This window comes from Hemiscyllium ocellatum, unplaced genomic scaffold, assembly GCF_020745735.1.
Source record: "Hemiscyllium ocellatum isolate sHemOce1 unplaced genomic scaffold, sHemOce1.pat.X.cur. scaffold_3330_pat_ctg1, whole genome shotgun sequence".
Lineage (NCBI taxonomy): Eukaryota > Metazoa > Chordata > Chondrichthyes > Orectolobiformes > Hemiscylliidae > Hemiscyllium > Hemiscyllium ocellatum.
In genome coordinates this window covers 1,698-27,458 of record NW_026868385.1, presented here as the reverse complement: position 1 = coordinate 27,458, position 25,761 = coordinate 1,698, and the positions used below count along the sequence as shown (strand labels likewise).

The 25,761-nt window shown below is 53.1% G+C and overlaps 2 protein-coding genes across 2 annotated transcripts; both read right to left on the bottom strand.

Moving 5' to 3' along the window:
* Positions 1-711: 711 nt before the first annotated feature.
* On the bottom strand, positions 712-3,861 carry LOC132813138 (basic proline-rich protein-like). Its single transcript, XM_060823080.1, has 2 exons — positions 3,836-3,861; positions 712-2,455 (listed from the first exon to the last, which is right to left on the bottom strand). Exons 1-2 carry the CDS (start codon positions 3,859-3,861, stop codon positions 712-714), a joined length of 1,770 nt encoding a protein of 589 aa, XP_060679063.1.
* LOC132813137 (probable carboxypeptidase X1) lies at positions 2,472-25,011 on the bottom strand (the record flags this gene model as incomplete). The annotated part of the gene is made up of 7 exons (XM_060823079.1): positions 2,472-4,647; positions 5,237-5,336; positions 5,428-5,567; positions 13,511-13,808; positions 19,313-19,492; positions 24,600-24,796; positions 24,888-25,011. Coding segments are annotated over 7 exons (1,278 nt in total), but the record flags the coding sequence as incomplete, so codon positions are not given.
* Between the last annotated feature and the right edge of the window lie 750 nt (positions 25,012-25,761).

The window sequence follows — 25,761 nt, the reverse complement described above, 5'->3', positions numbered from 1 at the left end:
AAACTCCCAGCTCGGCGAACAGAACCACAACAGGGTAGTTACTGTTTAAAAATGGCAAGGGAGAGAAACCAGGCCCTGACAGACCAGGGACCCTGGTAATGGGGAAGATGTGAGAGTCCAGATCAGGATTTTACCCCAGAGCACTTAGAAAGACAATGGCAGAAGCAGACACAACACAACTTACATTATAAAAGGCTTCAGAAACTGAGACAACGTTTTTGAGGATGTCACCATGACTGTTGACTGGGAACCAATGGGTGTGATTTATCTCAGAACATAAGAGATTAATGTGTCAAGTTAAAGTACACGGGATTCAGGGGGGTGTATTGAGGGAGTTAGAAGTGGCAGGAAGTGACGTGTGGGGTACCACAGGGATCACTACAAGGACCTCAACCATCATACATCCATGACCTGGATGAAGGAACTCAAAGTGATATCCCCATCTTTGCGGATGGCACTGTGATCCATGGGCCGAACATTACCCAGTTCCACATTGACCCCAAATCAGGAGAAAGGGAGGACTGCAGATGCTGGAGACCAGAGGTGAAAAATGTGGTGCTGGAAAAACACACAGGTCAGGCAGCATCCGAGGAGCAGGAGAATCGACATTTCGGGCATAAGCCCTTTTTCAGGAATTCCACATTTTTCAACACAGCACATTAGCCCATTCCACATTGACCCCCAGCTGGAGAAATCGGGCAAGAGAGAAAATTAGCCTGTTCCCAGGGCAGGGTAGGCCGAGGGCAAGGACCCAGGGCAGGGTAGGCCGAGAGCAGGGAGCCAGGGCAGGGACCCAGGGGCAGGGACCCAGGGGCAGGGAGCCAGGGCAGGGACCCAGGGGCAGGGACCCAGGGGCAGGGTCCCGGGGCAGGGTCCCAGGGGCAGGGACCCAGGGGCAGGGTCCCAGGGGCAGGGACCCAGGGCAGGGACCCAGGGGCAGGGACCCAGGGGCAGGGTCCCAGGGCAGGGACCCAGGGGCAGGGTCCCAGGGGCAGGGACCCAGGGCAGGGACCCAGGGGCAGGGACCCAGAGGCAGGGACCCGGGGCAGGGACCCAGGGGCAGGGACCCAGGGCAGGGACCCAGGGGCAGGGACCCAGGGGCAGGGACCCAGGGTAGGGACCCAGGGGCAGGGTAGGCCGAGGGCAGGGACCCAGGGGCAGGGACCCAGGACAGGTACCCAGGGGCAGGGACCCAGGGCAGGGACCCAGGGGCAGGGACCCAGGGCAGGGACCCAGGGCAGGTACCCAGGGGCAGGGACCCAGGGCAGGGACCCAGGGGCAGGGACCCAGGGGCAGGGTCCCAGGGGCAGGGACCCGGGGCAGGGTCCCAGGGGCAGGGACCCAGGGGCAGGGACCCAGGGCAGGGACCCAGGGGCAGGGACCCAGGGGCAGGGTCCCAGGGGCAGGGACCCAGGGGCAGGGACCCAGGGGCAGGGTCCCAGGGCAGGGACCCAGGGGCAGGGACCCAGGGCAGGGACCCAGGGCAGGGACCCAGGGGCAGGGACCCAGGGGCAGGGTAGGCCAAGGGCAGGGACCCAGGGGCAGGGTCCCAGGGGCAGGTACCCGGGGCAGGGACCCAGGGGCAGGGACCCAGGGGCAGGGTTCCAGGGCAGGGACCCAGGGGCAGGGTCCCAGGGGCAGGGACCCAGGGGCAGGGACCCAGGGCAGGGACCCAGGGGCAGGGACCCAGGGCAGGGACCCAGGGGCAGGGACACAGGGGCAGGGTCCCAGGGCAGGGACCCAGGGGCAGGCACCCAGGGGCAGGGACCCAGGGCAGGGACCCAGGGGCAGGGTAGGCCGAGGGCAGGGACCCAGGGGCAGGGACCCAGGGGCAGGGACCCAGGGGCAGGGTAGGCCGAGGGCAGGGACCCAGGGGCAGGGACCCAGGGCAGGTACCCAGGGGCAGGGACCCAGGGTAGGGACCCAGGGGCAGGGACCCAGGGGCAGGGACCCAGGGTAGGGACCCAGGGGCAGGGACCCAGGGGCAGGGACCCAGGGCAGGGACCCAGGGGCAGGGACCCAGGGGCAGGGACCCAGGGCAGGGACCCAGGGGCAGGGACCCAGGGCAGGGACCCAGGGGCAGGGACCCAGGGGCAGGGACCCAGGGTAGGGACCCAGGGGCAGGGTAGGCCGAGGGCAGGGACCCAGGGGCAGCGACCCAGGGCAGGTACCCAGGGCAGGGACCCGGGGCAGGGACCCGGGGCAGGGACCCAGGGGCAGGGACCCAGGGTAGGGACCCAGGGGCAGGGACCCAGGGGCAGGGACCCAGGGTAGGGACCCAGAGTAGGGACCCAGGGGCAGGGACCCAGGGTAAGGACCCAGGGGCAGGGACCCAGGAGCAGAGTGAGAGAGATCCAGGACAATGTCAGAGGAGAGTCCAAAGGCCAACCCCAAAACAGGATCTTTGTGAGTTAGATCCTTTCTCAGACAGATGGGGCTCGATTGAGAATAAATACTGTCGACATTTGGAATATGGTCACTTGTTTTTAATCAGGAATATTTTGTGAATAAAGTCAAGTTGTACTATAAACTGAATCGGTGTCCCTGAAGGACAGGAGCATTCTGGGAGAATTGTTTTGAATGTGTGAAGTGGTTAAAGACCCCCACACAGCGCTGTGTGGGCTGGTAAGCAGTGAAGGTAATGCAGAGATCTCGCTGTGTTCGAGAGGAATGCCTGACTGACTCCATCAGTCCTTAGCAGCTGCTGTATAACGTGGCTAAAAGTGGGGCTGCCAGAGCAGGAAGGCAGGTGAGTATATACAGAGCGATATTTTGGGAGGTGGGCAGGTACAACTTGCCCCGTGGTCAGGGGGCTAAGTGTGCGGCTGTCTCTGCCAGGGAAGGCGGCACATGGCGATGTTGGCCTTGAGGTTGACAGGACGTGAGTACAGGAGCAGGGAGTTACACCGGGGCCTTCAGCTGGATTATTCTGCACAGTTTTGGGCTCTTCCTCCCTCCCAATGGAAGGAGTGTAGCTGTTGGGTGCATGGCATTGATTCCCGATATCAGGACAGGTTTATGAGGAGACACGGGATCAGTTGGGACTCTATTCCCTGGACTTTAGAAATATGACGGGTGCAATCTCAGAGATGTGGAAAATTCCCACAGGACTGGACAGTGGAATTGCAGGAGGGATGTTCCCGATGACTGGGGAGTTCAGGACTGGGGGGTGGGGAGGTGGGGAGAGGGGTCCCCACTGTCACAGAAAGCAGTCGAGGAAAACGTTGTACTATTTCGGGAAGGAGATGGGGCTAAAGGACACAGGGAAAAGCAGGAACAGGAGTTGGATGATCAGCCATGTCAGGTGCAGCAGGTTTGAAGGGCTGAATGGCTTCCTCCTGCTTCCATTTCTTCCTTTACGACAGTAATGAATGAGGAATGAGAATGCTGCCCCCGCTCTCTCCCAGTGTAAGGGGGATGGGTAACCTGAGGCCGTTATGGGGCAGTAACTGCCCCAGCCCTTGGCAGGGTAACTGAGACATGCCCTAGCACCATTTCCAGAGGGGAAGGGGGAGGGGTGGTGAGTACACCAGGAATGTGCCGCCGAGCAGAGGGAACATTCCGGAACAGCCCCAGGCTGAACTCGGAGATGAATAGCCACCCCCAGCCAGTGGATGTGGACGATACTGCCTGAGGGGGGTCTGAATGTGGAGGGATAGGAAGACTGGGACGGGACTGTGCACAGGGGCGTTATTAAAGGGTGAGGAACACTTGTGTTGCTGTCACAGGTAAACACTGGGCTGTGACAGTCTGACTGAGCTCAGAGTTCACAGTGAAAAAGCTTCCTGTTTGGTTGTGAGGACAAGCTCATTTCCTGCCCGTTCAGAGAGTTTACCGGCTGTCTTTCGCAAAGCAGAGCATACTCTGTGTTGTGTGTGTTTGAGGTGTGAGAGAGAGTGTGCGTGTTTGAGGTGTGTGTGTGCTTGAGGTGTGAGAGAGAGTCTCTGTGTGTGTGTTTGAGGAGAGTGTGTGTGTGTGTGTGTGTGTGTGTGCGCATTGAGTGAGTGTGAGAGTGTGAGTAAGTGTGAGATTGAGTGTGCGAATGAATGAGTGTGTGTGAGTGGGAGAGTGTGTGTGCACGAAAGTGTGTATGTGTGCGAGTGTGTATGTGCAAGTGAGTGTGAGAGTTTGTGAATGAGTGTGAGTGTGTGTGTGTGCGAGAGTATGCAAGAGTGTGTGTGAGTGTGTGTGCGAGAGTGTATGAGTGTGTGTGAGAGAGTTTGCGAGTGTGAGTGTGTGTGTGTGAGTTTGCGAGTGTGTGTGTGTGAGTTTGCGAGTGTGTGTGTGAGTTTGTGAGAGTTTGTGAGTGTGTGTGTGAGAGTGTGTGTGAGAGTTTGTGAGTGTGTGTGAGAGTTTGTGAGTGTGTGTGAGTGTGTGTGTGTGAGAGTTTGTGAGTGTGTGTGAGTGCTCACTGCCTTTGCCTCCTCTGTCTGGGTTTACGGACCCACCGCATTTGCCCCCTGCTGACTGGCTGCTGCTCGCTGCTGAGCTGGGTGGGTGGTCTCGCTGTCAGAACAAAGTCACAGATAGTTGGCCTCCTCTCATATGGAACCCGACAGGTCTGTGTCTCTGGGTAGAAGCCGTCTGCTTTCGCTGTGATTTCATAATCTCCAGGATTCAACAATCGCCAGTAATCCCCATCGACAGCTGGTGGACAGCAAGTAACAGACAGTTTACTGTCAGGAACTGTCCATTCTGACCCCTGACCCCACATCCACCCCACTGACTGTCCATCTGAACCCTGACCTCCACACTCATCCCCAGTCATTGTCCGTCTGACCCCTGACCCCCATACCCATCCCAGTTAATGCCACTCTGACCCCTGACGCCCATACCCTTCCCAGGAACTGCCCACTCTGACCCCTGACCCCCCATATCCATCCCAGGGACTGTCCATCTGACCCCTGACCCCCACACCCATCCCAATGACTGTTCACTCTGACCCTTGACCCCCCATACCCATCCCAGTGATTGCCCATCTGACCCCTGACCCCCATATACATTCCAGTGATTGTCCACTCTGACCCTTGACCTCCACAGCCATTCCGGTGACTGCCCACTCTGACCCCTGACCCCCACATCCATCTATGATTATCCACTCTGACCCCTGACCCCCACACCCATCCCAGTGATTGTCTACTCCGACCCCTGACCCCCAAAGCATATCCTAGCGATTGTCTACTCTGACCCCTGACCCTCACATCGCTGTGATGATTTATTGATCCTTGACCCTTACCTGTCCTTATGTCATGGTCAATTCCGTTGACGACAATGATGGCTCCCTCGATGCCATGGTTATCACGATCCCTCACCACGCCCTTCACACCCCGGTGAACCTGCACAAGAAGAGCCCACCGGTCACTGTCAGACAGGAGCTGCTGGGAGGTGAGGGCACAGTTTGCCACAAGCACTGGTTGTCTCACTGACCTGCTCCATGTAGATCAGCAGGGACTCTTTGTTATTTTCCCATTCAGCCTGAAGTTCAATCTGGTGAGGGTATTTATCACAACTCAGCTCAACAGTGACTTCAAAGCAGTTGGTGTGAAGGTAACTGAAGTCGTTCATACCTGTAAGGCACAGCGCTGTTAACAACCAGGCACTTTCTTCCTGTGGTCATGGCAGCCAAGTGCTGCATAGCAAAATCCCACTAACAGCTAAAGAATAGGTCAACTTTCTTCCTTCACTCTCCAGGTGTGTACCCTGGCAAGGCCACAATATATCAAGGCGTAGGTGATGGCCTCGTGGTATTAGCACTGTACTGTGAATCTCGAGACCCAGGGAATGTTCTGGGGACCCCCGGGTTCGAGTCCCAGTGGTGGTGCAATTGGAAATGTTTCAACAGTATTGGAAGCATATCCAGGAATCCATTGCTAATTGTTTGAGGGGGAAGACCCATCTGGGTCACTAACGTCCTTTAGGGAAGGAAGCTACCATCTTTGGTCTGACCTACACGTGACTCCTGACCCACAGCAATGGGGGTGACTCTTAACTGCCCTCTGGGCATTTAGGGAGGGGCCATAAATGTTGGTCTAGCCAGCGACGTGCTCATCTTGTGAATGAATATTTAATAAACATTACCCATTCTTAATTATCCTTTGGCAAGGGATAAGTATTGATCAGAACACAAAGAGATCACAATATTCCAGATGTGACCTAACTAAAGCTCTACACAGCTGCAAGGAGACGGGAAACCATTTACACCCCTGTGCCTGAACCAATGAACACAAGTCTGCCTTTGGTCATCTTACCCACTTGTGTTGTCACTTTGAGAAGCAGTGGGGACCGAGATGCCGGGATCCCTCTGGTTAATGGAGCTTGGAAAGGTTCTGTCATTTACTTCCCACTTGTGTCAGGTCTTTGGGAATGCATCATCTCACATTAGTCTGGATGAAATCCATCTGCCATTTCTCTGTCCACGTCTCCATCCTATCAATATCCTGCTGGATCCTCTGGCAATCCTCCTCACTATCCCCCAATCACAAACAGACCATGTATATAGTGAACAGCAGCGAGTCCAGGACTGAACCCTGGGGGAGCCCAGTGATCACAGCTCTCCTTCCCCTGCCCCTCTCTGACCAAACCAGTTCTGTATTTATCGAACCAGCTCACTGAGGACCCCAGGTGTCTTCACCTTCTGGACCAGCCTGCCAGCAGGGAGCTTGTCAGAGGCCTGCCTAAAATCCTTGCAGGCAACCCCCCCACCACCTTACCTTCACCACATTCCTCACTTCCTCAAAAGAAAACGCGAACAAGTTGGAGAGATAAGACATCCTCCGCACAAAACCATGCTGCCCATTCAACAATCAGCCCAGAGTTTTCCAAACGGGAGAAGATCCTGCACCAAAGAATCCTCTCCAATAGTTTCCTTACCAATGACGTCAGGCTCATTGGCCTGGAATTTCCTGCGTTATTCCCGTTACCCATCTCAAACAAAGCAACAATGTTGGCTATTCTTCAGCTTTCCCCAACCTCGCCTGGGATGAAAGAAAGTTCAGAGATTTCATCGATTGGCCACCCACAACATTCTCCAGCAGATCCCATTAACTCCTAGAAACTTGTTGACCTTAATAGATTTCTAATGATGATACTCTGTGTGGGGATACAGGGACAATATTACTGCAGATACTCTCTGTGTGGGGATACAGGGGCAATATTACTGCAGATACTCTCTGTGTGGGGATACAGGGGCAATACTGCTGCAGATATTCTCTGTGTGGGGATACAGGGACAATATTACTGCAGATACTCTCTGTGTGGGGATACAGGGGCAATACTGCTGCAGATATTCTCTGTGTGGGGATACAGGGACAATATTACTGCAGATACTCTTTGTGTGGAGATACAGGGACAATATTACTGCAGATACTCTCTGTGTGGGGATGCAGGGACAGTATTACTGCAGATACTCTTTGTGTGGGGATACAGGTACAGTGTTACTGCAGATAGTCTCTGTGTGGGCACACAGGGACAATATTACTGCAGATACTCTCTGAGAGGGGATACAGGGACAATATTACTGCAGATACTCTCTGAGAGGGGATACAGGGACAATATTACTGAAGATACTCTCTGTGTGGGGATACAGGGACAATATTACTGCAGATACTCTCTGAGAGGGGATACAGGGACAATATTACTGAAGATACTCTCTGTGTGGGGATACAGGGACAATATTACTGCAGATACTCTCTGTGTGGGGATACGGGGACAATACTACTGCAGATACACTCCGTGTGGAGATACAGGGACAATATTACTGCAGATACTCTCTGTGTGGGCCCAGAGGGACAATATTACTACAGATACTCTCTGTGTGGGGATACAGGGACGATACTGGGACAGTATTGCTGCAGATTGTCCCTGTATCCCCACACAGAGAGTATCTGTAGTAACACTGTCCCTGTATCCACACAGGGAGAGTGCATTACTGCAGATACTCTCTGTGTGGGGATACAGGGACAGTATTACTGCAGATACTCTCTGTGTGGGGATACAGGGACAGTATTACTGCAGATACTCTCTGTGTGGGGAGAGTGGGACAATATTACTGCAGATACTCTCCGTGTGGAGATACAGGACAGTATTTCTGCAGATACTCTCTTGTGGCTAACACAGGGACTGACAGCACTGCCTGTATGAGGAGACAGGGACACAATTACTGTGCCTTCACTCTGTGTGGGTAACAGTGTGTTACTGCAGATAGTCTCTGTGTGGTAAGACCGAGACAGTATTACAGCAGATATTCTGGCAAGGGATGTAGAAACAGTATTACCGCACTTCGTCAGTGTTGGGATCCTGGAACAACATAACTGCAGATACTCTCAGTGTGGGGATCCTGGAACAACATAACTGCAGATACTCTCAGTGTGGGGATCCTGGAACAACATAACTGCAGATACTCTCAGTGTGGGGATCCTGGAACAACATAACTGCAGATACTCTCAGTGTGGGGATCCTGGAACAACATAACTGCAGATACTCTCAGTGTGGGGATCCTGGAACAACATAACTGCAGATACTCTCAGTGTGGGGATCCTGGAACAACATAACTGCAGATACTCTCAGTGTGGGGATCCTGGAACAACATAACTGCAGATACTCTCAGTGTGGGGATCCTGGAACAACATAACTGCAGATACTCTCAGTGTGGGGATCCTGGAACAACATAACTGCAGATACTCTCAGTGTGGGGATCCTGGAACAACATAACTGCAGATACTCTCAGTGTGGGGATCCTGGAACAACATAACTGCAGATACTCTCAGTGTGGGGATCCTGGAACAACATAACTGTAAATACTCTCAGTGTGGGGATCCTGGAACAACATAACTGTAAATACTCTCAGTGTGGGGATCCTGGAACAACATAACTGCAGATACTCTCAGTGTGGGGATCCTGGAACAACATAACTGCAGATACTCTCAGTGTGGGGATCCTGGAACAACATAACTGCAGATACTCTCAGTGTGGGGATCCTGGAACAACATAACTGTAAATACTCTCAGTGTGGGGATCCTGGAACAACATAACTGTAAATACTCTCAGTGTGGGGATCCTGGAACAACATAACTGCAGATACTCTCAGTGTGGGGATCCTGGAACAACATAACTGCAAATACTCTCAGTGTGGGGATCCTGGAACACCATAACTGCAGATACTCTCAGTGTGGGGATCCTGGAACAACATAACTGCAGATACTCTCAGTGTGGGGTTCCTGGAACAACATAATTGCAGATACTCTCAGTGTGCGGATCCTGGAACAACATACTGCAGATACTCTCAGTGTGGGGATCCTGGAACAACATAACTGCAGATACTCTCAGTGTGGGGATCCTGGAACAACATAACTGCAGATACTCTCAGTGTGGGGATCCTGGAACAACATAACTGCAGATACTCTCAGTGTGGGGATCCTGGAACAACATAACTGCAGATACTCTCAGTGTGGGGATCCTGGAACAACATAACTGTAAATACTCTCAGTGTGGGGATCCTGGAACAACATAACTGTAAATACTCTCAGTGTGGGGATCCTGGAACAACATAACTGCAGATACTCTCAGTGTGGGGATCCTGGAACAACATAACTGCAGATACTCTCAGTGTGGGGATCCTGGAACAACATAACTGCAGATACTCTCAGTGTGGGGATCCTGGAACAACATAACTGTAAATACTCTCAGTGTGGGGATCCTGGAACAACATAACTGTAAATACTCTCAGTGTGGGGATCCTGGAACAACATAACTGCAGATACTCTCAGTGTGGGGATCCTGGAACAACATAACTGCAAATACTCTCAGTGTGGGGATCCTGGAACACCATAACTGCAGATACTCTCAGTGTGGGGATCCTGGAACAACATAACTGCAGATACTCTCAGTGTGGGGATCCTGGAACAACATAATTGCAGATACTCTCAGTGTGCGGATCCTGGAACAACATAACTGCAGATACTCTCAGTGTGGGGATCCTGGAACAACATAACTGCAGATACTCTCAGTGTGGGGATCCTGGAACAACATAACTGCAGATACTCTCAGTGTGGGGATCCTGGAACAACATAACTGCAGATACTCTCAGTGTGGGGATCCTGGAACAACATAACTGTAAATACTCTCAGTGTGGGGATCCTGGAACAACATAACTGTAAATACTCTCAGTGTGGGGATCCTGGAACAACATAACTGCAAATACTCTCAGTGTGGGGATCCTGGAACAACATAACTGCAGATACTCTCAGTGTGGGGATCCTAGAACAACATAACTGCAGATACTCTCAGTGTGGGGATCCTGGAACAACATAACTGCAGATACTCTCAGTGTGGGGATCCTGGAACAATATAACTGCAGATACTCTCAGTGTGGGGATCCTGGAACAACATAACTGCAGATACTCTCAGTGTGGGGATCCTGGAACAACATAACTGCAGATACTCTCAGTGTGGGGATCCTGGAACAACATAACTGCAGATACTCTCAGTGTGGGGATCCTGGAACAACATAACTGCAGATACTCTCAGTGTGGGGATCCTGGAACAACATAACTGCAGATACTCTCAGTGTGGGGATCCTGGAACAACATAACTGCAGATACTCTCAGTGTGGGGATCCTGGAACAACATAACTGCAGATACTCTCAGTGTGGGGATCCTGGAACAACATAACTGCAGATACTCTCAGTGTGGGGATCCTGGAACAACATAACTGCAGATACTCTCAGTGTGGGGATCCTGGAACAACATAACTGCAGATACTCTCAGTGTGGGGATCCTGGAACAACATAACTGCAGATACTCTCAGTGTGGGGATCCTGGAACAACATAACTGCAGATACTCTCAGTGTGGGGATCCTGGAACAACATAACTGCAGATACTCTCAGTGTGGGGATCCTGGAACAACATAACTGCAGATACTCTCAGTGTGGGGATCCTGGAACAACATAACTGGAAATACTCTCAGTGTGGGGATCCTGGAACAACATAACTGCAGATACTCTCAGTGTGGGGATCCTGGAACAACATAACTGCAGATACTCTCAGTGTGGAAATCCTGGAACAACATAACTGCAGATACTCTCAGTGTGGGGATCCTGGAACAACATAACTGCAGATACTCTCAGTGTGGGGATCCTGGAACAACATAACTGCAGATACTCTCTCTGTGGGGACACAGGGACAGTATTACTGCCGATACTCTCTCTGTGGGGACACAGGGTCAGTATTATTTTGGATACTCTCTGTGTGGGGACACAGGGACAGTATTATTTTGGATACTCTCTGTTTGGGGACACAGGGACAGTATTATTTTGGATACTCTCTCTGTGGGGACACAGGGACAGTATTATTTTGCTTACTCTCTGTGGGGGACACAGGGATAGTATTATTTTGGATACTCTCTGTGGGGACACAGGGACAGTATTATTTTGCTTACTCTCTGTGGGGGACACAGGGACAGTATTATTTTGGATACTCTCAGTGTGTGGACACAGGGACAGTATTATTTTGGATACTCTCCATGTGGGGTACAGAGGGACAGTATTATTTTGGATACTCTCAGTGTGGGGACACAGGGTCAGTATTATTTTGGATACTCTCCATGTGGGGACACAGGGTCAGTATTATTTTGGTTCCTCGCAGTGTGCGGGACACAGGGTCAGTATTATTTTGGATACTCTCTCTGTGGGGACACAGGGTCAGTATTATTTTGGATACTCTCTGTGGGGACACAGGGACAGTATTATTTTGGATACTCTCTGTGGGGGACACAGGGACAGTATTATTTTGGATACTCTCTCTGTGGGGGACACAGGGACAGTATTATTTTGGATACTCTCTGTGGGGACACAGGGACAGTATTATTTTGGATACTCTCTGTGGGGACACAGGGACAGTATTATTTTGGATACTCTCTGTGGGGGACACAGGGACAGTATTATTTTGGATACTCTCCATGTGGGGTACACAGGGACAGTATTATTTTGGATACTCTCAGTGTGGGGACACAGGGTCAGTATTATTTTGGATACTCTCCATGTGGGGTACACAGGGTCAGTATTATTTTGGATACTCTGTGTGGGGACACAGGGACAGTATTATTTTGGATACTCTCAGTGTGGGGACACAGGGTCAGTATTATTTTGGATACTCTGTGTGGGGACACAGGGACAGTATTATTTTTGATACTCTCAGTGTGGGTACACAGGGACAGTATTATTTTGGATACTCTGTGTGGGGACACAGGGACAGTATTATTTTGGATACTCTCTGTGGGGGACACAGGGACAGTATTATTTTGGATACTCTCTCTGTGGGGGACACAGGGACAGTATTATTTTGGATACTCTCTGTGGGGGACACAGGGACAGTATTATTTTGGATACTCTCTGTGGGGACACAGGGACAGTATTATTTTGGATACTCTCTGTGGGGACACAGGGACAGTATTATTTTGGATACTCTCTGTGGGGGACACAGGGACAGTATTATTTTGGATACTCTCCATGTGGGGTACACAGGGACAGTATTATTTTGGATACTGTCAGTGTGGGGACACAGGGTCAGTATTATTTTGGATACTCTCCATGTGGGGTACACAGGGTCAGTATTATTTTGGATACTCTGTGTGGGGACGCAGGGACAGTATTATTTTGGATACTCTCAGTGTGGGGACACAGGGACAGTATTATTTTGGATACTCTCTCTGTGGGGGACACAGGGACAGTATTATTTTGGATACTCTCTCTGTGGGGGACACAGGGACAGTATCATTTTGGATACTCTCTGTGGGGGACACAGGGACAGTATTATTTTGGATACTCTCTGTGGGGACACAGGGACAGTATTATTTTGGATACTCTCTCTGTGGGGACACAGGGACAGTATTATTTTGGATACTCTCTCTGTGGGGACACAGGGACAGTATTATTTTGGATACTCTCTGCGGGGGACACAGGGACAGTATTATTTTGGATACTCTCTGTGGGGGACACAGGGACAGTATTATTTTGGATACTCTCCATGTGGGGTACACAGGGACAGTATTATTTTGGATACTGTCAGTGTGGGGACACAGGGTCAGTATTATTTTGGATACTCTCCATGTGGGGTACACAGGGTCAGTATTATTTTGGATACTCTGTGTGGGGACACAGGGACAGTATTATTTTGGATACTCTCAGTGTGGGGACACAGGGACAGTATTATTTTGGATACTCTCTCTGTGGGGGACACAGGGACAGTATTATTTTGGATACTCTCTCTGTGGGGGACACAGGGACAGTATTATTTTGGATACTCTCTGTGGGGACACAGGGACAGTATTATTTTGGATACTCTCTGTGGGGACACAGGGACAGTATTATTTTGGATACTCTCTCTGTGGGGACACAGGGACAGTATTATTTTGGATACTCTCTGCGGGGGACACAGGGACAGTATTATTTTGGATACTCTGTGTGGGGACACAGGGACAGTAATATTGCGGATACAGCGTGTGTAGGTACTCACTTCCGGCCACTGTGTGCCAGTTTGCTCCATTAATAATGTCTCCATACTGCCTGAAGTCATCTCCGTGACACACCCGCCTGTCCTGCTGAGCCATCGCTCGGTTACTCGTTGCGTAGACAAACGACAGCCAGCGGAAGACACTGTCATCGGCTGTGGGGGTCAGTTTCTTAGGTATCCCAGTGGGACGTGCCAAGTCATACGGGTAACTCACCACCATCTCACCACCATGGAAATTCGCACTCAACACAAACGGGATCTTCCTCATCCAGTGAATCACAGCTCGTGTTTCAGGACCAACCTGCAGACAGGAAGGAACTGGCAAACAGACCGACAGAGTACCTCCCCAGGGAACGGTCACCTGTCCCTGTGTACATCAACCCTCAGCTGCTCTCCTCCCCTAAATACATCCGCCTGTACCCGAGTATACCTGTACCCCAGTATACCTCTCACCAGGTACACCTGTACCCACGTACACCTGTACCCCAGTATACCTCTCACCAGGTACACCTGTACCCACGTACACCTGTACTCCAGTATACCTCTAACCAGGTACACCTGCAGCTCAGTACACCTGTACCCCAGTATACCTCTAACCAGGTACACCTGCAGCTCAGTACACCTCCAGCTCAGTACACCTATACCCAAGTACACCAGTACCCCAGTATACCTCTAACCAGGTACACCTGCAGCTCAGTACACCTGTACCCAAGTACACCTGTACCCCAGTATACCTCTAACCAGGAACACCTGCAGCTCAGTACACCTGTAACTGTGTACACCTGTACCCCAGTATACCTCTAACCAGGTACACCTGCAGCTCAGTACACCTGTACCCAAGTACACCTGTACCCCAGTATACCTCTAACCAGGAACACCTGCAGCTCAGTACACCTGTAACTGAGTACACCTGTACCCCAGTATACCTCTAACCAGATACATCTGCACCTTACTATACCTGTACCTGAGTACACCTGTCCCGTGTATACCTCTAACCAGGTACACCTGCAGCTCAGTACACCTGTACCCGAGTACACCGGTACCCCAGTATACCTCCATCCAGGAACACCTCCAGTTCAGTACACCTGTACCTGAGTACACCTGTACCCGCGTGTACCACTAACCAGGTATACCTGCAGCTCAGTACACCTGTGTCCCAGTATATCTCTAACCAGGTACACCTGCAGCTGAGTTCACCTGTACCCCAGTGTATCTCTCACCAGATACATCTGCAGCTCAGTACACCTGTACCCAGGTACGCCTGTACCCCAGTATACCTTTAACCAGGTACACCTGCAGCTCAGTACACCTGTACCCGCATACACCTGTACCCCAGTATACCTTTAACCAGGTACACTTGCAGCTCAGTACACCTGTACCCACGTACACCTGTACCCCAGTATACCTCTAACCAGGTACACCTGCAGCTCAGTACACCTGTACCCCAGTATACCTCTAACCAGGAACATCTGCAGCTCAGTACACCTGTACCCAAGTACACCTGTACCCCAGTATACCTCTAACCAGGAACACCTGCAGCTCAGTACACCTGTACCCCAGTATACCTCTAACCGGGTACACCTGCAGCTCACTATACCTGTACCTGAGTACACCTGTACCCGACTATACCTCTAACCAGGTACACCTCCCTCCCGTTCCTGGACCTCTCCATCTCCATTAATGACGATCGACTTGACACTGACATTTTTTACAAACCCACCAACTCCCACAGCTACCTGGATTACACCTCTTCCCACCCTACCTCTTGCAAAAATGTCATCCTGTATTCCCAATTCCTCCGCCTCCGCCATATCTGCTCCCAGGAGGAACAATTCCACCACAGAACACACCAGATGGCCTCCTTCTTTAGAGACCGCAATTTCCCTTCCCACGTGGTTAAAGATGCCCTCCAACGCATCTCGTCCACATCCCGCTCCTCCGCCCTCAGACCACACCCCTCCAACCGTAACAAGGACAGAACGCCCCTGGTGCTCACCTTCCACCCTACCAACCTTTGCATAAACCAAATCATCCGCCGACATTTCCGCCACCTCCAAAAAGACCCCACCACCAGGGATATATTTCCCTCCCCACCCCTTTCCGCCTTCCGCAAAGACCGTTCCCTCCGTGACTACCTGGTCAGGTCCACGCCCCTCTACAACCCACCCTCCCATCCTGGCATTTTCCCCTGCCACCGCAGGAACTGTAAAACCTGTGTCCACACCTCCTCCCTCACCTCTATCCAAGGCCCTAAAGGAGCCTTCCACATCCATCAAAGTTTTACCTGCACATCCTCTAATATCATTTATTGTATCCGTTGCTCCCGATGCGGTCTCCTCTACATTGGGGAGACTGGGCGCCTCCTAGCAGAGCGCTTTAGGGAACATCTCTGGGACACCCGCACCAATCAACCACACCGCCCCGTGGCCCAACATTTCAACTCCCCCTCCCGCTCTGCCAAGGACATGGAGGTCCTGGGCCTCCTTCACCGCCGCTCCCTCACCACCAGACGCCTGGAGGAAGAACGCCTCATCTTCCGCTTCAGAACACTTCAACCTCAGGGCATCAATGTGGACTTCAACAGTTTCCTCATTTCCCCTTCCCCCACCTCACCCTAGTTCCAAACTTCCAGCTCAGCACTGTTCCCATGACTTGTCCGGAGTTGTCCGACCTGCCTAGCTCCTTTTCCACCTATCCACTCCACCCTCTCCTCCCTGACCTATCACCTTCATCCCCTCCCCCACTCACCCATTGTACTCTATGCTACTCTCTCCCCACCCCCACCCTCCTCTAGCTTATCTCTCCACGCTTCAGGCTCTGTCTTTATTCCTGATGAAGGGCTTTTGCCCGAAACGTCGATTTTGCTGCTCGTTGGATGCTGCCTGAACTGCTGTGCTCTTCCAGCACCACTCATCCAGAATCTGGTTTCCAGCATCTGCAGTCATTGTTTTGAGCTGGGTATCCCAGTAGCTGAGTACATCCACAGCTGAGGATACCTTTCAGCTGGGTACACCTATACCTGAGTACACCTGTAGCTAAGTACCTGTGTACGTGAGTACATCTGCAGCTGAGTACAGCTGCAGCTGAGGATACTTGTAGGTGGGTACACCTGTACCTGAGTATGCCTGCAGCTGAGCACACCTGTACCTGAGTATACCTGTACCTGAGTATATCCGTACCTGAGTATATCTGTACCTGAGCACACCAGCAGCTGAGTATACTAGTAGTTGAGTATACCTGTAGCTGAGCACACTAGTAGCTGAGCACACCAGTAGCTGGGTATACCTGTAGCTGGGTATACCTGTAGCTGAGTATACCAGTAGCTGAGTATACCTGTACCAATACACCTGCAGCTGAATACCTGTAGCCGTGTATACCTGCAGCTGAGTATACCAGTAGCTGAGTATACCTGCAGCTGAGCATACCTGTACCTGAGTATACCTGTACCTGAGTATACCAGTAACTGAGTATACCTGTACCTGAGTATATCTGCAGCTGAGTATACCTGCAAATGAGTATACCTGCAGCTGAGTACACCTGTACCGGAGTATACCTGTACCTGAGTATACCTGTAGCTGAGTACACCTGTAGCTGAGTTCACCTGTAGCTGAGTTCACCTGTAGCTGAGCACATCTGCAGCTGGGTACACCTGCAGCTGAGTACACTTGTACTGAGCATACCTGTACCTGAGTATACCTGCAGCTGAGTACACCTGCAGCTGCATATACCTGTAGCTGAGTACACCTGCAGCTGAATACCTGTAGCTGAGTATATCTGCAGCTGTGTATACCTGTAGCTGAGTATACCTGTACCTGAGTATACCTGCAGCTGAGCACACCTGTAGCTGAGCACACCTGTAGCTGAGTATACCTGTACCTGAGTATACCTGCAGCTGAGTACACCTGCAGCTGAGTACCTGTAGCTGTGTATACCTGTAGCTGAGCACACCTGCAGCTGAGTATACCTGCAGCTGAGTATACCTGTAGCTGAGTATACCTGTAGATGAGTATACCTGTAGCTGAGTACACCTGTAGCTGAGCACACCTGCAGCTGAGTATACCTGTAGCTGAGTATACCTGCAGCTGAGCACACCTGTACCTGAGTATACCTGCAGCTGAGCACACCTGCAGCTGTGTATACCTGTAGCTGTGTATACCTGTAGCTGAGTATACCTGTACCTGAGTATACCTGCAGCTGAGCACACCTGTAGCTGAACACACCTGCAGCTGAGTACACCTGTACCTGAGTATACCTGCAGCTGAGTACACCTGCAGCTGAGTACCTGTAGCTGTGTATACCTGTAGCTGAGCACACCTGCAGCTGAGTATACCTGCAGCTGAGTATACCTGTAGCTGAGTATACCTGTAGCTGAGCACACCTGTAGCTGAGTATGCTGTACCTGAGTATACCTGCAGCTGAGCACACCTACAGCTGAGTATACCTGCAGCTGAGTATACCAGTAGCTGAGTACACCTGTACCTGAGTATACCTGCAGCTGAGTACACCTGCAGCAGAGTACCTGTAGCTGTGTATACCTGTAGCTGAGCACACCTGCAGCTGAGTATACCTGCAGCTGAGTATACCTGTAGCTGTGTATACCTGTAGATGAGTATACCTGTAGCTGAGTATACCTGTAGCTGTGTATACCTGTAGATGAGTATACCTGTAGCTGAGTACACCTGTAGCTGAGCACACCTGCAGCTGTGTATACCTGTAGCTGAGTACACCTGCAGCTGAGTACCTGTAGCTGAGCACACCTGCAGCTGAATATACCTGTAGCTGAGTATACCTGTACCTGAGTATACCTGTACCTGAGCACACCTGCAGCTGAGTATACCTGCAGCTGAGTATACCTGTAGCTGTGTATACCTGTAGATGAGTATACGTGTAGCTGAGTACACCTGTAGCTGAGCACACCTGCAGCTGAGCACACCTGCAGCTGTGTATACCTGTAGCTGAGTACACCTGCAGCTGAGTACCTGTAGCTGATCACACCTGCAGCTGAGTATACCAGTAGCTGAGTATACCTGTACCTGAGTATACCTGTAGCTGAGTACACCTGTACCTGAGTATACCTGCAGCTGAGCACACCTGTAGCTGTGTATACCTGCAGCTGAGTATACCTGTAGCTGAGTATACCTGTAGCTGAGCACAGCTGTAGCTGAGTACACCTGTAGCTGAATACACCTGTAGCTGTGTATACCTGTAGCTGAGCACACCTGCAGCTAAGTACACATGTACCCAAGTACTTAAGCACCATTGTAAGGCTGGATCTGTGTATGCCAGCGTACCTGTACCACATTGTTTACCGAACAAATTTGCCTGTACACCCTACCGAAGTTACCTGAACTCCACCCTGCCTGCTCCCATGCAATCAGAACCTCTCCTCCCTCAGCCCTCCTGGAGACTGGTGCTTCCCACAGCCCTCGATTTGAGTATGCTCATATACGATCCTCACGACTGGCCCCAACTCAGCTGCCCCTCCAATATCCCACCCCCAGAGACCACTAGATCCCTGATCCTCCCCCATACCGTCAACACCCCAACAATGCCTCCTCTCACCATCATAAACACAATCACTGGAGCTGCATGCCCCCAAAACCCAACCCAGAGATTGCTGGGATCTGTGATGTGCTTTCCCAATCTCTCAGAGATCCACCCCCATTTACTGCACACACTCCATCCACGCCCCGCAGCCAAAGCCTGGTCCCAGGAACCTGAGCATCTGCTTCCCCACAACACCATCCTGCACTGACCAACCTCCCAGTGTCTAACTCCAGCAGTAGCTGCCCCCAGGTGACTTACCGATGCATTCGGCCATTTGTAATAGGCTGGGATTGGAATGAAATGATTCGAGATCAGGCTGAGGTCCTCGGCTTCATCCTGTGCATCCCACATTATGGAATTCAGGTCAGCAAAGTTGTGATTGAGATCATAGCCCTGCACAGTGAAACGGCCAGCAGCCCACCCACACAACTCTGAGCCCTGCACAGAACACACGGAGTGGTCAGAGTCAACATGACAGGTCAACATCAATCAAACCATTGCATACAGGTCAACACCATCAGTCAGATAGTATCTCCATCACCTTATCACTGCCTGCACCACCAATAACACTGCATCAATCTCAAACTAATCCCACTGCCCCGCTGTTACCCCATTGCCCTGTACCAATCCCCAAACTAATTCCACTGCCCACTCTCTCCCCATTGCCCTGTACCAGTCCCCACACTACTCCCACTGCCCACTCTCTCCCCATTGCCCTGTACCAGTCCCCACACTACTCCCACTGCCCCCCTCTCTCCCCATAGCCCCGTACCAATCCCCAGACTAATCCCACTGCCCCCCTCTCCCCCCATAGCCCCGTACCAATCCCCAGACTAATCCCACTGCCCCCCTCTCTCCCCACTGCCCTGTACCAATCCCCAAACTAATCCCACTGCCCCCCTCTCTCCCCACTGCCCCGTACCAATCCCCAAACTAAGCCCACTGCCCTCCTCTCCCCCCATAGCCCCGTACCAATCCCTAAACTAAGCCCACTGCCCCCCTGTCTCCCCACTGCCCTGTACCAATCCCCAAACTAATCCCACTGCCCCCCTCTCTCCCCATAGCCCCATACCAATCCCCAAACTAATCCCACTGCCCCCCTCTCCCCACTGCCCCGTACCAATCCCCAAACTAATCCCACTGCCCCCCTCTCTCCCCATAGCCCCGTACCAATCCCCAAACTAATCCCACTGCCCCCCTCTCTCCCCATAGCCCCGTACCAATCCCCAAACTAATCCCACTGCCCCCCTCTCTCCCCATAGCCCCGTACCAATCCCCAGACTAATCCCACTGCCCCCCTCTCCCCCCATAGCCCCGTACCAATCCCCAAACTAATCCCACTGCCCCCCTCTCTCCCCATAGCCCCGTACCAATCCCCAAACTAATCCCACTGCCCCCCTCTCTCCCCATAGCCCCGTACCAATCCCCAAACTAATCCCACTGCCCCCCTCTCTCCCCATAGCCCCGTACCAATCCCCAAACTAATCCCACTGCCCCCCTCTCTCCCCATAGCCCCGTACCAATCCCCAAACTAATCCCACTGCCCCCCTCTCTCCCCATAGCCCCGTACCAATCCCCAGACTAATCCCACTGCCCTCCTCTCCCCCCATAGCCCCGTACCAATCCCCAAACTAATCCCACTGCCCCCCTCTCTCCCCACTGCCCTGTACCAATCCCCAAACTAAGCCCACTGCCCCCTCTCTCCCCACTGCCCCGTACCAATCCCCAAACTAAGCCCACTGCCCTCCTCTCCCCCCATAGCCCCGTACCAATCCCCAGACTAATCCCACTGCCCCCCCTCTCCCCCCATAGCCCCGTACCAATCCCCAAACTAATCCCACTACCCCCCTCTCTCCCCACTGCCCCGTACCAATCCCCAAACTAATCCCACTACCCCCCTCTCCCCCCATAGCCCCGTACCAATCCCCAGACTAATCCCACTGCCCCCCCTCTCCCCCCATAGCCCCGTACCAATCCCCAAACTAATCCCACTGCCCCCCTCTCTCCCCACTGCCCCGTACCAATCCCCAAACTAATCCCACTACCCCCCTCTCCCCCCATAGCCCCGTACCAATCCCCAGACTAATCCCACTGCCCCCCTCTCTCCCCATAGCCCCGTACCAATCCCCAAACTAATCCCACTGCCCCCCTCTCTCCCCATAGCCCCGTACCAATCCCCAAACTAATCCCACTACCCCCCTCTCTCCCCATAGCCCCGTACCAATCCCCAAACTAATCCCACTGCCCCCCCTCTCCCCCCATAGCCCCGTACCAATCCCCAAACTAAGCCCATTTCCTCACTATCTCCCCATGTCCCTCTCCCAAACCCAATTCAACAGAAGTGCATTCTGGGAGAAGTCAGCTCAGTCTGAATTACTCCTTCCTATCGGAAAGATGTTGTGAAACGTGAAAGGGTTCAGAAAAGATTTACAAGGATGTTGCCAGGGTTGGAGGATCTGAGCTACAGGGAGAGGCTGAACAGGCTGGGGCTGTTTTCCCTGGAGCGTCGGAGGCTGAGGGGTGACCTTACAGAGGTTTAAAAAATTATGAGAGACATGGATAGGATAAATAGACAAAGTCTTTTCCCTGGGGTTGGGGAGTCCAGAACTAGAGGGCATAGGTTTAGGGTGAGAGGAGAAAGATATAAAAGAGGCCTAAGGGGCAACTTTTTCACACAGAGGGTGGTACGTGTATGGAATGAGCTGCCAGAGGATGTGGTGGAGGCTGGTACAATTGCAACATTTAAGAGGCATCTGGATGGGGATATGAATAGGAAGGGTTTGGAGGGGTATGGGCCGGGTGCTGGCAGGTGGGACTAGATTGGGTTGGGATATCTGGTCGGCATGGATGGGTCAATGGGATTTGTGTAATGAGTGTTTTGGTGAGTGGGCCAAAGGGCCTGTTTCTGTGCTGTCTGACTCGATGTCTCCCTACCTAGAGCCCTGTCTCAATTCCAAACAGACCCCATGGCCCCACACCCTCTGCACAGTCAGGTCTAAATTGGTGAGGCAGAGATGGAATCGGACATGCTCAATGGTATAACTGAGGGGCCGAATGGCCTGCTCTTAATTGTTAAGTTCTTATGCATTTCACACGAATGACCCCAGAATAACCGATTCCCTCCCAAATGCTCCTCCACCTGATTATGAGATTGTTTCTTTGTCTCTCTCTCTCTCTCTCTCTCTCTCTCATTCTCATCTTAGTGTTGGGTAATGAGACAAGATACATTAAAGACAGCACCGCTAAGGAACACTGAGGTAGCGGCTATCACAATGTGATCAGCCATTACATCCCGCTAATCCCCCCACTCTGTGTCTCTCCCTGCTCTCCCCATTCTCCCCCTCTCTGTATCTCTCCCCATTCCCCCCTCTCCATTCCCCCCCTCTCTGTATCTCTCCCCATTCCCCCCTCTCCATTCCCCCCCTCTCTGTCTCTCTCCCCGTTCCCCCCTCTCCATTCCCCCCCTCTCTGTATCTCTCCCCATTCCCCCCTCTCCATTCTCCCCCTCTCTGTATCTCTCCCCATTCCCCCCTCTCCATTCCCCCCCTCTCTGTCTCTCTCCCCGTTCCCCCCTCTCCATTCTCCCCCATCTGTGTCTCTGCCCACTCCCCCCTCTCCATTCTCCCCCTCTCTGTATCTCTCCCCATTCCCCCCTCTCCATTCCCCCCCTCTCTGTCTCTCTCCCCGTTCCCCCCTCTCCATTCTCCCCCATCTGTGTCTCTGCCCACTCCCCCCTCTCCATTCCCCCCCTCCCTGTGTCTCTCCCCACTCCCCCCTCCCCATTCCCCCCTTCTCTGTGTCTCTCCCCATTCCCCCCTCCCCATTCCCCCCCTCTCTGTGTCTCTCCCCGTTCCCCCCTCCCCATTCCCCCCCTCTCTGTGTCTCTCCCCGTTCCCCCCTCCCCATTCCCCCCCTCTCTGTGTCTCTCCCCGTTCCCCCCTCTCCATTAACCCCCTCCCTGTGTCTCTCCCCATTCCCCTCTCTCCATTCCCCTCTCTCTGTATCTCTCCCCATTCCCCCCGTGTCTCTCCCCGTTCCCCCCTCTCCATTCCCCCCGTGTCTCCCCTGTTCCCCCCTCTCTCTATGTCTCTCCCCATTCCCCTCTCTCTCCATTCCCCCCCTCTGTCTCTCTCCCCATTCCCCACTCTCCCTGTCTCTCCCCATTCACCTCTCTCTCTCTGTCTCTCCCCGTTGCCCCTGTCTCTCCCCATTGTGCCCCTCTCTCTCCCTGTTGCCCCTCTCTCTCTTCCCTTCACCCCTCGCTCTCTCTGTCTCACCCCGTTGCCCCCCTCTCTCTCCCATTGCCCCCCTCTGTATCTCCCCTTCTCCTCTTTCTCTCTCCCTGTTGCCCCCCTCTCTCTCTGTCTCTCCCCATTCTCCCCTCTCTCTCTCTGTGTCTCCACATTCCCCCCCCCTCTCTGTCTCCCCGTCCCCCCCCCTCTCTAGAACATAGAACAGAAAAATACAGCGCAGTACAGGCCCTTTGGCCCTCGATGTTGCGCCGATCCAAGCCCACCTAACCTACACTAGCCCACTATCCTCCATATGTCTATCCAATGCCCGTTTAAATGCCCATAAAGAGGGAGAGTCCACCACTGATACTGGCAGGGCATTCCATGAACTCACGACTCGCTGAGTAAAGAATCTACCCCTAACATCAGTCCTATACCTACCACCCCTTAATTTAAAGCTATGCCCCCTCGTAATAGCTGACTCCATACGTGGAAAAAGGTTCTCAGTATCTACCCTATCTAAACCCCTAATCATCTTGTACACCTCTATCAAGTCACCCCTGAACCTTCTTTTCTCCAATGAAAACAGCCCCAAGTGCCTCAGCCTTTCCTCATACCATCTTCCTACCATACCAGGCAACATCCTGGTAAACCTCCTCTGCACCCGTTCCAATGCCTCCACATCCTTCCTGTAGTATGGCGACCATACTCTCTCCCTCTGTGTGTCCCCGTTCCTCCCCGTATCTCCCCATTCGACCCCCCGTGCCTCCCCGCTCCCCCCCCCGTGTCTCCCCATTGCCCCCCTCTCTCTCTCTCCCTCTGTGTCTCCCCGTTCCCCCCCTGTCTCCCCCCAGTTCCCCCCTCTCCGTGTCTCCCCATTTTCCCCCCCTCTCTCTCTCTCTGTCTCCCCATTCCTCCCCCTCTCCCCCGTGTCTCCCCATTCCCCCCCACTCTCTGTGTCTCCCCGTTCCCCCCACTCTCTGTGTCTCCCCGTTCCCCCCCTCTCTGTGTCTCCCCGTTCCCCCCCTCTCTGTGTCTCCCCATTCCACCCCCTCCCTCTCTCTCGCTCTGTCTCCCCATTCCACCCCCCTCTCCCCCGTGTCTCCCCATTCCCCCCACCTCTCCCTCTCTCTCTCTCTCCCCCCATTCCACCCCCCCTCCCCCATGTCTCCCCGTTCCACCATTCCCCCCCCTCTCTCTCTCTCTGTCTCCCCATTCCCCCCTTCCCCGTGTCTCCCCGTTCCCCCCCGTGTTTCTCCCCATTCCCCTCCCCCTCCCCCCGTGTCTCCCCGCTCCCCCCAGCCCCTGCGTACCAGTTGATGTGCGATTTCGTACCCGTCGGGGTTCATGGAGGGGAGGAGGTGGATGCGGGTGTTGTGAATCAGCTGGACGATGCGAGGATCTTGCTGGAGGTATTGCTGACACAGGTACTGCATCAGGAGGATCAGGAGATCCCGTCCCAGGACCTCATTCCCGTGCATTCCCGCAACGTACCGAAACTCCGGCTCTCCTGAAAAATACAACCACAGGCCGTCCAGCAGCTACAGTTCCCAAAGACAATCCCGAATGAGTGACACCCTGGATTAGCGACCCAGCCTTACCCAGCTCATGGACTCCGGGTTTGTCTGATATCTCCAGCACGTAGAGTTTCAGACCTCGGTAACTTTTGCCGATGCTGTAAATCCTGGTGATAGATGGGCATTTCCTGTGCACCTCCCTCATCACCTGCAGACACAGGGAGAGAGGCAGCACAATGAGGACCCCCGTCAGCACATCCCCCTGCAGACACACAGCAACAAACCCCTCCCTGGGACTACAGGTCCCTCCCCTCGATAACAGGCGCCTCCCCTGGACAACAGGCCCCTCCCCTGGACGACAGGACCCTCCCTGGACAACAGGCCCCTCCCCTGGACAACAAACCACACCCACAACACCAAACCACAGCGCCAACACCAACCCACACCCAACACCAAACCACACTCCAACACCAACCCACACCCCTAACACCAAATCACACCCCCAACACCAACCCACATCCCCAACACCAACCCACACCCCCAACACCAACCCACACCCCCCAACACCAACCCACACCCCCAACACCAAACCACAACCCAACACCAAACCACACCCCCAACACCAACCCACACCCCCAACACCAACCCACACCCCCCCAACACCAACCCACACCCCCAACACCAACCCACAACCCAACACCAAACCACACCCCCAACACCAAACCACAACCCAACACCAAACCACAACCCAACACCAAACCACACCCCCAACACCAACCCACACCACCCAGCACCAAACAACAACCCAACACCAAACCACACCCCCAACACCAACCCACACCCCCAACAACAAATCACACCCCTAACACCAAACAACAACCCAACACCAACCCACACCCCCAACACCAAACAACAACCCAACACCAACCCACACCCCCAACACCAAACCACACCCCCA

Bases quoted from the DNA above. Each gene is read 5' to 3' on its own strand.
- LOC132813138 (XM_060823080.1), bottom strand. From the start codon at position 3,861: ATGCTCTGCTTTGCGAAAGACAGCCG. The intron at 2,456-3,835 runs GTAAACTCTCTG...AAATGTCGACAG, and splicing joins TGCTTTGCGAAAGACAGCCG to TATTTATTCTCAATCGAGCC.